The 11824-nt window shown below is 34.3% G+C and overlaps 1 protein-coding gene across 2 annotated transcripts; it reads left to right on the forward strand.

Annotated features, from left to right (window-relative positions):
• The first annotated feature begins 1351 nt into the window (after positions 1–1351).
• On the forward strand, positions 1352–8967 carry LOC125864992 (transcription factor-like protein DPB). Of its 2 annotated transcripts, none has more exons than XM_049545143.1 (9): positions 1352–1960; positions 2722–2801; positions 2997–3040; positions 5740–5802; positions 5886–6032; positions 6149–6217; positions 6355–6453; positions 8263–8333; positions 8467–8967. In XM_049545143.1, the coding sequence occupies exons 1-9, from the start codon at positions 1707–1709 to the stop codon at positions 8708–8710; spliced, it is 1071 nt and encodes a 356-aa protein (XP_049401100.1). In that variant the 5' UTR covers positions 1352–1706; the 3' UTR covers positions 8711–8967. The 2 variants fall into 2 exon arrangements, with proteins under 2 accessions (XP_049401100.1, XP_049401101.1); XM_049545144.1 differs by having other exon boundaries at positions 1353–1960; positions 2728–2801.
• The last annotated feature ends 2857 nt before the right edge of the window (positions 8968–11824 follow it).

Here is an 11824-nt window from a genome sequence, read left to right on the forward strand (position 1 = left end):
TACATAAAAACACTTATGAAAGCATGTAGAAATTGAAAAACACTTGATCAAAAGTACATATAAAGAAAAAAAATTAATATGTTGTCTCTAAAAAATAAATAGTTGATGACATGTAATAGACACAATGAGATATAAGTAAACTATTAAAAGACATGTAACATAAATAATATCAATAAGTCAATCATTTCTTAAATGAAAAACAAAATAGTCAAGTCGGAATCATGATTTTTCTAATATATAGTTAAAATTACATAGAAAGTATTAACACTCCTCAATAACAACACAAAAACGTATTTTTCTGAATGCCCGTAGAAATTGAAGAAATGTTTCTTCAAAAATATAAACGAAGAAAGTAAAAAGGTTAATGCACTGTCTTTCACAAAACGATGGATAATATGCAATGAACGTGTTAAGATATAAACAAGCTATTAAAAACACATAACGTAAATGACATCGATAAACCAATCATTTCTTAAACAACAACAAAATCACATTGAAATCATGGCCTTTCTAATATACAATTTAAATCACATAGAAAGTACAAGACACCACAATAACAACACATAAATCATGTAGAAATTGAAGAAACACTTATTTATAAACAAATAAAGTGAAAAGCTAATGCGTTGTCTCTCACAAACGATGGATGGCATGCAATGGACACGTTAAGATTAAGTAAACTATCAAAAGACACGCAATTTAAATGACATAAGTAAATCAACCATTTCTCAAATGACAAAAAGCAGTCGCGTCAAACCCATGATTTTTCTAATATATAATTTAAATTTATTTAGAACACTTCAATAACAACACAAAAACACTTCGAAAGTATGTAGAAACGGAAGAAACGCTTCTTCGAAAGTACAAAAAAAGAAAAAAAATAACGTGTCGTTTCTCACAAACCGTTGAATGTCATGGAGTGCACACGTAGAAGATACAAATAAATTATTAAAAGACACACAATGTAATTGATATCGATAAACCAACCATTTCTTATAGAAAATAATCACGCAAAAATCATGTCTTTTCTAATATATAGAAAAGTATTTAACGATAACAACAACATCAATATCAATCACATACCCCAATATATTTTTACATATGAAATTTGAGAATGATAGAGTATATGTAGATTCTATTCTTACCCGGTGAAGATAACAAAATTATATTCGAAAGATTCTAGACTCAAATAACACATAATAAAGTAATTTACAGAATAACATTCACCAAAGTTATTTTCACATAATAGGAGTCTCAATTTTTTTGTACAAGAAAAGTGAGAATTTTTTTTATTTATTATTAGAAGTATATATATAAGAAAAAAAAAAGGCCAAAACTTTAAATGGAAAAAAATTAATAAATTCTTGAGAAGACCTGGAATTAGTTCCCTCCTTCCTCAAGCTCGAAACAAACTATTCTCCCTGCCGCCTTTGTATGATCAAGAATCCTGCTAAAACTCAAAAAATAAAAAAAATCCATTCATGAAAGCCTCAAATATTTTTTTTTAGCTTCATTCTCATCTGGGTATCTGTCAAAATTGTTAATTTTTCATCTGTTTGGAAAACCCAAAATTCTCTATGTCAGGTTTATCATTTGGGTTATCAAGATTCAACTTTTTCTTCTAAATGTATTGAATTTCTGCTTTCATTGTTAGTAATTCAAGCAAATTTCATCTGGGTCAAGTGTAGATTGGCCATTTATTGGCAATGTTGAATAATTTGGAGGATGGGGGAAAGAATCCTTCGGAGGTTTCAAGAGGGGGTAATGGTAGAGGGGGTGGGGGTACAAGGTCATGGGGAACTACTGTTTCTGGTCAATCGGTTTCTACTAGTAGCAGTATTGGGTCTCCATCGAGCAGAAGTGAAGCGGCCATGGCTACCCCTGCCAGTGACAACACTTTTCTTAGGCTAAACAATCTTGACATTCATGCTGATGATGCAGGATCTCAAGGGACAGCTGGGTGAGTCCTTCGTTGTTGTTTTAATGGTATCTGTTTGGTTTTCATGAAGATAAAAATGGCAACTTTTTGAAGATGGGAACTCTATTTAGTGTAGAAGTTGATTCAGGATGTATATGTGTGTATGATGAAAATTTGAAGCTAAATTTTAAGAATATGTATAGATAATAAGTGGCGTGCAGACTTTAAATCATGGATTAGCTTAGGATTCTGTTGTTTTTACTAGTCTATCCGATAATTAAATGAAATGCTAGTCTAGAGGAATTACGGTGAACTGCTAAACCGTGAGATAATGGGACTTGGATTAACTAGTTATCTTGAGTTTAAGAAGCATAGACGTGGCTTAAAGAGTGAACTAATGGATAACAAGGACACTTGTAAATTGGTAATGCTTGAACATTAGGAGAAATATGTCAGAAGAAGAAAGTGCAAAAAGCTTATAGGAATTCAGTTCTATAGTGACACATTATATGTCTTTTCAACTTCGTAGCAATTTGATCTGCGACCATGTAAGGTGATGGTCTTACTAAGTTTGGGAAAACATGACCCTTTAATATTGTCTAAGAATAATAAGTGTTCATTGTTGTGGTTTAGACATCATACGCTGAGATGTTACACTTTTCTTCCCATTTGATGATTTGCTAGATTACAATGTCATTATGCGGTTTAACATGGAACTCACAATTGAGTCGTTAAAAGTGTATGTCAATAGTTTCTCTTACAGTAATGTTTCCTTACATATACTTACCTTAACTTCTTGTCAGTAACAGGAAAAAGAAAAGAGCTCAGCGTGCTACTGGAGGGGATAAGAGTGGTAGAGGACTCAGACAGTTCAGCATGAAAGGTTTTTTCTTTTAATCAGTTTTCATCTTCTTTTGGGTATTAAATTGGAGAAACGTCTAAACTTTTGCAGTGAGGGTTGCTTTTATTTCACATATCATTTATTTCTTATGTTGCAACATGCAAGTATCTCGTATTTATTTGAGCTCTGGTATCACTGCTTCCTACTAATTACTAAGCTATTGTTTTCTTTCTACAGTTTGTGAGAAAGTGGAAAGCAAAGGAAGAACTACGTATAATGAGGTAAGTTGGCTTGAGAAAATTCATAATGTTATAAACATTAGGTGATTTTAAAACTTCTGATGTTTCCTTTATCTGTATCTTTATTTCACAAATCAATGCTATGATTCAGTGAATTCAGTTTAATAGTTGGGGCCTTTTTACTTGTCCAATTTCTATTATATATTCAAAACCCTTTCTCGTCCGTACAATGTATCTGCGGGTGTCCCACATCGAATTTTATTGTTATGATGACTCTGATGTATGACGATGATTTCTTATTTTGATGACTTTGATGTTTAGTATCTGGTTCTGGCAGCACCTGGTAAGCAAACTACAAAGGAATATGCTAACTTCTATATCTGTTTTGAGTTTTCTATTTGACCCTTCCATCCTTTCTAACTTGTGTCATGCTAGTATTTTTTTGTACTTGTGTAATATCACACTATCAGCATTGATAATCAAACTTAGAGTTGATTCCATTTTCCCCATCTTATACAAACACATTGGTGTACACATTTTGACCTTTAGGATGAATTTATGGTAGCAAAAGCTCCCATTCTATTGGACTTCACAACTGAAAAATGTGTCATGTTAGTTGGAGGTACTGTATCTCAAGTTTTTTTTTTCCTTCAGTGGATATATTTAGGGTAATTTGGAGGGTCCATGGTCCTGTGTTTTTTTAACCCTTAAAACATTGTGACACTTTCCCTTGTTTGCTGTTTGGCAGTTCACTTTTCTTAAGGTAAGGCATTTCATTCTGCTAGAGCTACATATAGGAGACTTTAACCTTGTAATTCTTTCTTACTGTACAAAAGAATTGATAGTAACTTGTACTACATTTTGGGAAGGGATGCAAGGAGCGGAGTCTTAGTGGTTGAGAAGTCGACTAAGTTGTGAATAATTGGGTGGATGACTGTTTCCCTTATTGGCAGCTTATAAATTCTTTAGAACCCCCTAGTTTATTTATATGTGGTCCCAGGCGCAACAAGGACTATGAAGGGTCCGAGCGTCATAGGATCTCCTAATTAATACTTTTAACCATTCTTCAATTGCCTTTCCCTCTCTATGGTAAGATAATTTTAGAGGTAGATGTACATAATAGTTACTCCCACCTTTTTATTTTGTTTGTCCTGCTTTGACTTGATACGTAGTTTAAGAAAGTAAAGGCAGCTTTAGAATCTTGTGGTCTTAAATTAAAGATATGTCAAATGTACCAAAATGCCCTTTAACTTGTGGTTTCAAACATGCCATGTGGAAAGCTGGAATTAAAGGGTTGCCAAAAAAGGAAAGAGGCATTCTTTTTTAAGCAAACTAAAAAGGATAGGATAAACAAATTGAAACGGAGGGTGTATTAATTATGAGATGATTCACTAAATGGCTTTTGGGTATCAAAATAATGTCTCACAAGGGCATATAATTTATGGTCTTTCTTCCTCAGAACTAGTAATGTGGTTGTTTTCTGTCTTCAGGATATGTATTGATATTAATCATGTCCATGACATGAGCAGTGAGATGTGGATTATCTGTTCTGCTCATTGAATTAATAGATTGACGGTCATAGTTATTGTTCAAGAAATTGGTGCATAAATTTTCTGTAGCTTAATCTCAGATTTTTTTTTTCTTAAGGACATCCTTATACACAAAAAGCAGAAATACTTCAACTTTTATTCTTTAAGAAAGTGCAACACTCTATATAGCCTCATATTACATATTCAAAGTAGAAGCACTGTAATGAATGCCCAACATAATTTTACAGATTATATCAGTTAAAGAAACTCTTTGAGCAGGGTTCTTGTTTTTAGCTTGTAAACTTCAGACTCATTGAACTGTTATCTATTTTTGGCCCGGGGAATTCTGTAGATGTTAGGTAATGTAGTTTTCAAAGAGTTATCCCGGCACCACCTTTAGGAGTGACATTCATGGTGGACAAGATGATGGAAACGAGACTGAGATGGTTTGGGAATGTGAAGAGGAGACGCGCAGATGCCCCAGTGAAGAGGAGAGGTGATTAGACAGTTAAGACGCAACTTCAGCTCACCGAAGAACATGATCTTAGATAGGGAGGGCATGGAGGTCGTTGGATGAGAGTAGAAGTTTAGTAGGTAGTTGAGTTTGGTCTCCCTTTTCGGTGGGATTTGGTTTGGTGAGAGTCTGCCGTCTGGAAGCACCGTGATGGTCATAGTATTAGCCTTATACATGTAGTATCTCACTTTTGATATCTGTTACCATCTGGTGTCTTTTGTGTTTCAGTTATCGCATTATTTTGCTGCTACTGTTCCTTTTTCTAAATGCTTTGTACTACTTTCTTTATTAATCGACATGTTTTCTTCACTTCCGTATTTCTTATTTACAACTACTTTGATTTGTTGCACTTGAGTCGAGGGCCTTCCAGAAACCAATGTTGCTCGAACTCTCCAAAATTGATGCCACACTCGTGTCGGATTCTTCAAAATACACTATTTTTGGAGAATCCAAAATGCACCCATCACAATTTTTAGAGAGTCCGAGCAACAGCTGGAAACAGCCTCTCTGCCTCCTGTGCCCAGAAACTTGATAATACAAGGGTAGTTGTACTTCTGTTGTTGGCTTCTAAGGACTTATTTGCACTTTAACTGTGCTCTAGCATTTTCTGTGGTTGATTTCTGCTTGCTACATTCTCCTGTGTTGAACAATTTGCTTTTCAAGGGATTTCTGATCTCAGAAGTTAATGTCTTGCTCAGGTTGCTGATGAACTTGTAGCTGAGTTTTCTGATGCTACCAATAGTGTTGCAGGCCCAGATCAGGTTTTTCTCCATCCTCGTGGTTCATAAATTTTTAATTTGTTCGTTTGCGACAATAATATCAGTTTGATCCTTTATTATGACAGAAACAATATGATGAGAAGAACATCAGACGACGAGTCTACGATGCTCTGAACGTACTTATGGCTATGGATATCATTTCTAAAGATAAAAAGGAAATACAGTGGAAGGGATTACCACGCACTGATGCAAATGATATTGAGGAGCTAAAGGTTTGATTTCTCTGTCTTTCTGCTTCCTCTTTTTTATTGCATTCAATGAGCCATCAATTTTGGCACACATCAGTTGATCTATGTTTAATCTAATCTCATGTTTATTGTAACTGCAGACTGAGCGTCTTAACTTGAGAAATAGGATTGAAAAGAAAGCAGCCTATTTAGAAGAACTTGAAGATCAAGTATAAATTCTCTCTAAGCACTATCTTTAGTTCAATCTTAGAAATAAGTTTGATAGTCTTTCGCAATGCTGATATGCATGATAGCTTGGTCCTGTAATCCTTATTCTTTTTACTAAAGTGTTTTCCTTTTTCAATAGTATGTAGGGCTTCAAAACCTCATAAAACGCAATGATCAGTTGTATGGCTCAGGCAATGCTCCTAGTGGTGGTGTGGCTTTACCGTTTATTTTAGTGCAGGTAAATGCTCAACAATCATCTATTGTTATTTGTATTGTTTAGCAAATTTGTAAATATCTGATAGAAATCATTACATTCTTTAATATATCATCTCATGATTTCTTTTGTTGGAATTATTTTAATCTACAAGCAAGGCAAGTAAGCTTGGGGCAACATGCTTTCCTGAGCTTGTCTTAGCTGTACTTGAGCTCAAGTGAATTTTGACCTATCTCAGGCCGTATAAATTTGATATTAACAAAAGCTGATTGCTTTTCACCTACATTTGAGCATAGGCTTCTTTCTAATTAAAAAATCAGAAGGATCACCTCTGATCTCTTAACGAGGAGAAAAGAGGAGAGGTTTTCTCTATTTGTAATTTTTTTCACAAGATCGTATTCGTACAGAAGAGTATTGTAAAATACTCTTTTCCAAAATCAACTTCACAATACCCTTTTTTATCAACTTGAATGAAATATTGCCCTGCAATGAGGTGTGTGGTGTGAAAGGTTGGCTACGGTGGGCGTGAGAGGTAGAGGTAGAGTTATGCTGAAGAAGTGACACACTTGCAACTTAGCGAGGACAATGGCCCTAGATAGGAAGATATGGAGTTCCAGGATTAGGGTAGAAGGTTAGTAGGTAATCGAGCATTACCTAATTATCCTTATCAATATTATTATTCTCCTAATATCTTAGTCTTCGATTTTATAATTACCTGTTGTTTCCTTTTTTTCTAGTTATGGTTTATATGTTGTTGCTACTGGTTTTTTCCTCCATTATTTTCCACATTGCTTCTTGATTGCTGTTTTCCTTTTCATACTGATTCTTTATGCTTTACTTGAGCTTGAGCCAAGTGTCTATTTGAAACAACCTCTCTACCTTCACAAGATAGGGGTAAGGTTGTGTACACACAACCTCCATAGATCCCACTTGTGAGATTACACTCGGTGGTCTTGTTCAACGAAATATTACCCCAAGATCTACTTAAGATTAGGTTAGTTACTGAAAATGGGTGAGTTATAACATGTGAACTCTTCAATCTGTACCTGAATAGTTTTTTTGTTTTTGCTAGTGTTGGAATTTTTAGTATCAGTAAAACTTCAAGATAAGATGCAAGAGTAGTGCTAGTCTTAGGTGAGTAGAGCTTTTGGGCATCTAAAAGCATAGAACACCTATCTAGACGATTTTCATTGTAGCTTGGAAGGAAGATGAGCTTCTGTATGTATTCTTAAACATTGAGTTTACAGTGATCAATATTTCTGAAAGAAACAACTTTTGTGGTTAAGTTAGATTCATTATGTTCATAATCTATTCTATTAGTTTCTTTTCTTCCATATCTGCATGCCTCGTTTACACTTGGCTTCTAGTAATAATCTGCAGAAGTAGTAGCACAACCTAAGCAGGGCTTATGGGGTTCCACTTTTGAATCTAATACAGAAGGAGGCATCTGTCCATGATATTTTACTTTTCCTCTTTGCATATTTTGGTTTAAGCCCCATCTGCTTTCTGTTTTTTCTAGAGCCAAGGGTCTATCGGAAACAACCTCTCTACCTCTCAAGGTAGGGGTAAGGTTTGTGTACACACTACCCTCCCCAGACTCCACTTGTGACATCACACTAGATATGGTGTTATTGTCGTTGTTGCGCATAAGGAGAATCATAGGTTGTGACTTGGGAGTGCATCATTGCTTTTTCATCAATGTCCTGCAGCATTTTATAATTTGCGTGCATTTGCAAATTTCAGTAACAGAATTTAATAAAAATAGATATTGTAATGCTGTTGTTGTAGCATTTCATTGTTATAATGCCCCTTATGTTTCTTGTGGTGCTTTAGACTCGTCCTCATGCAACAGTTGAAGTGGAAATATCAGAAGATATGCAGCTGGTGCATTTCGACTTCAACAGGTTAGTGGCCTTGGAACGTCTATACTCTTTTTTGGTTCAATGGAAGTGTAGATGACTCGGCTGAGTCCTATATATAAGTCATACATACTTTTGATATTCATGAACTCATTCAAGTGTGGTTTGCCAATTCCAGCACTCCGTTTGAGCTGCATGACGATAATTATATCCTCAAAGCAATGAATTTTTGCGGAAGACCAAATGACAGTGCTGTCCCACAGAATGTATCTGCTGATGGAGGTGAAGGTCCGAGTTCCCGTATGGCCAACATGTTTCAGCATCATATCCCTCATCCATCTGTCCCAAACTCATCTGGCAAGCTTCCGACCTCACCTCCTCTCCCCGGAATACTAAAGGCTCGTGTCAAGCATGAGCATTAGCCTGCTGGCTTCTTTCTTGATCGATTACTGTACTCATTAACGCATAGTATTTCTGTACATTATGTAAAGTATATTTACTGGAAGCAGCCTCCTCTGTTGACTAAATACTTCTCTTGACGCTTGTCTCAATTTGAGGGAGGTTAGTAGTTGAGCTTTTAATTTTTTTGCTAAGTATCAATTGTTTCATCAAATTGGTATGTGTTTTGGCAAATGAAAAACTATTAGACTGTTTGGAGATACCTTTTTTTCTTTCAAAATATTGTTTGGTTATACATTAATAGTTGATTTTTTTTTTAACTTCAGGTTGAAGGTCAGGTTTTTCAAGTTTGAAAAGCTAGTTCTAACCACTTTTTCAAATAAGATTTTTTTTTGCACTCACAACATTTTTTTTTTTTTTGGTTTCCCACTCGGTGTCCGGAGCTCACATTGGAGCTCCGACTAAATCTGGATCGCGCTCTGCAGGGCCCATTCAGGAGTGGCATTCCCAATAAGATTTTTTCTATACTTGGGGCTCGAACCCGAGACCTCTTGTTGTTGTGTACTCCCAACATTTTTTTTCAAGTGGAACACGTCTTTCAATTTCCAATATACCTTTTTTCAAATATCACCAAATTCATGTCCAAACGACTAAGGTAAGCAACCTTGATCTATCTAAATTTTGTTGGATATATGGTACATGTGTAGGTGGGAGGTAACTAATCATTGTGCATTTATGTGAGCATGCTATTGGATTTAAGCCAAAGTTATTGTATTCGGATGACTTTGTATTGGACATAGTTATATTAATGTGTTGGTAGGAGGTAACTAGTCGTCGTTGTGCATCGTTGTGACTTGTGAGCATGTTATCGGATATGAGCCAAAATTACTTGACTTTTTGCGCTACACCGGCCTATATTCATAGCATTATCTTTTAGAGGCTTTTTATGGTTAATTTGAACTTGTGACTATGATTTGCTAGCTAGTCACGTAATTACAATGCTTATAATTACACGAATATTGAATAAATTTTCTACAAATACTAGTCCTGACTTGATTGATTGATTGATTTATATCATATTATATATTATATATAATAACGTGAGGGCTTACGTGAAAACGTTTTCTTTTCCATAATTCCATCGTTACTTGATCTTGCTTCCTTGATGGTATAATATCTTGGAGAATGGAAGCATCCCGAGTCAGATTTAAAATTTGACGTTTATAATTTTTGTGTAAACTCGAGTTAATATATAATAATAGTCGAGTCTATAACTATTGTAACTTTAAACTCATGGTACATATTGTCTATTTTAACCCAATAAATCTCATAGATTTGTCTCTTGATCTACGTCATTAATGAGCCCAGAAATCTGTGAATTCATATTATGTCTCAGAAGTTAGTTCGTCTAAAAGTAAATTAATCTTTCTATGTGACCCATGCTGCCTTGCGGGTGACACAACAGTTAAATATTAATAAATATCTAACGAATATTTTAATACAATTTTAACAAAAGTTATTGAGTTTTTCAACCCGTATAAACGACATTCTAAATTTGCCACGAATGCCCAAAGGTGGGAGGGGGGAGAGGGGAGGGGGGGAGGATATATATTGTTGTTGATGAGTTGTTCCACAAATATGGGGGCCTCCCAGCATTAAGGTCAATATCGTGTCTCAACAAAATCCTTGTATTTCTTCTAAAACGTCAAAGCACGTGCGATGTAATAGTTTCTTTCTACAACGATCATATTTCAATATCGTCATTTGAATGCATCGATGATTTCTTAAATTTATTAGTAAATTTTATTTTGATATTTAAGTTATAGTTTGTTTCGGTTGAACATCTTGACACATGATGAAATATTTTAGCTTATCATATACTTCTGGTTCAAATTTTGAAAACACTTATGTGAGTGTTCTCAAGCGCCCATTATGCAAATAGATAAGTTAATCACTTAAAATATGTCATATCATTTAGTTATACGTAGTAGTTTCAATTGAAACGTGCTTGAGGGTTTACGACATATTGAGATTAACACATATAATTAAAGAATGTGATAGTTAACTTATCTATATAATGAACACTTGAGAACACGCGCAAGAACTTGAGTCGGAAGTGCCTAGCTAATATGAATACTTTCTCACATGCTAACGAGCTCACTCGAAAGTCGGAACATACTGTAGTGTAAGTATCTATAAATGAAATTTATTAAGAGATTGTCGATAAATTATTTGATAGTTTAACTATAAACTTGAATGTTACTTTATTGGAGTCTTTGTTTTTTCTAATTAAGTTCATGTCAAATTAATTTATTTATTTATTTTGCCAAGAATGACTTTGCATATATACTAATATTAAAACAATATAATTGCATATACTCCAAAAGTTTTGGATGCCTATATCTTGCTATTCTTGTATAATACGATAAGGTTTTATAGAAGTTGATTGAATAAAAATATCCAAAAAAATATCAAACATATTCTGCTGTTGCTGTCATTGTTGTAATTTTTTCTTCTAACTTGAAGTGACTGAAACTTTTCAAGTGAATTACGTGACCAACATGACTAAAGTTATGGAAATTTTTTTCCTCAAAAAAAATTGACAACTTTTACCATTGAATTACAGCCCGTTGTGGAAAAAAAAGAGTGGTCCAAGAAGTAAGCACGTACTATATATACATATATTACTCTATTTTGTTACTTTTTTTTTAGGTAGTTTGGTATTCGAAATTTACTAATTTGATTTATATATACAATATAGTTTTCAACCAATAGCATAAATGGGTTGTGGATTCGGTAGAAAATGAAGGACCTGAGTAAATATAAAAAATGGGGGTTGAATCGACTATGTAGAGAATCAAACCCTCACCAATAAGATTAAAGTTCATATAGTTAACTAACTAAGCTACTAAAATTTTTTCCAGATGAATTTTTTTTTACATGGGAAAAGGGCCTGATATACCCCTCAACTNGGATAGATATGACAATTACTTTTTCTCTTTCCAATAAAAAGTTGTGTGCTTAAAAAAATAAATAAATTAGAACTAAGACAACAAATGCAAATGACATTAATGAAGGGATAGATATGACAATTACTTTTTCCCTTTCCAATAAAAAGTTGTGTACTTTTTTTTTTT

The sequence above is a fragment of the Solanum stenotomum genome, chromosome 5 (assembly GCF_019186545.1).
Source record: "Solanum stenotomum isolate F172 chromosome 5, ASM1918654v1, whole genome shotgun sequence".
Classification (NCBI taxonomy): Eukaryota; Viridiplantae; Streptophyta; class Magnoliopsida; order Solanales; family Solanaceae; genus Solanum; species Solanum stenotomum.

Bases quoted from the DNA above. Each gene is read 5' to 3' on its own strand.
- LOC125864992 (XM_049545143.1), top strand. From the start codon at position 1,707: ATGTTGAATAATTTGGAGGATGGGGGAAAGAATCCTTCGGAGGTTTCA. The intron at 1,961-2,721 runs GTGAGTCCTTCG...ACTTCTTGTCAG, and splicing joins GGATCTCAAGGGACAGCTGG to TAACAGGAAAAAGAAAAGAG. The intron at 5,803-5,885 runs GTTTTTCTCCAT...TTATTATGACAG, and splicing joins GTGTTGCAGGCCCAGATCAG to AAACAATATGATGAGAAGAA.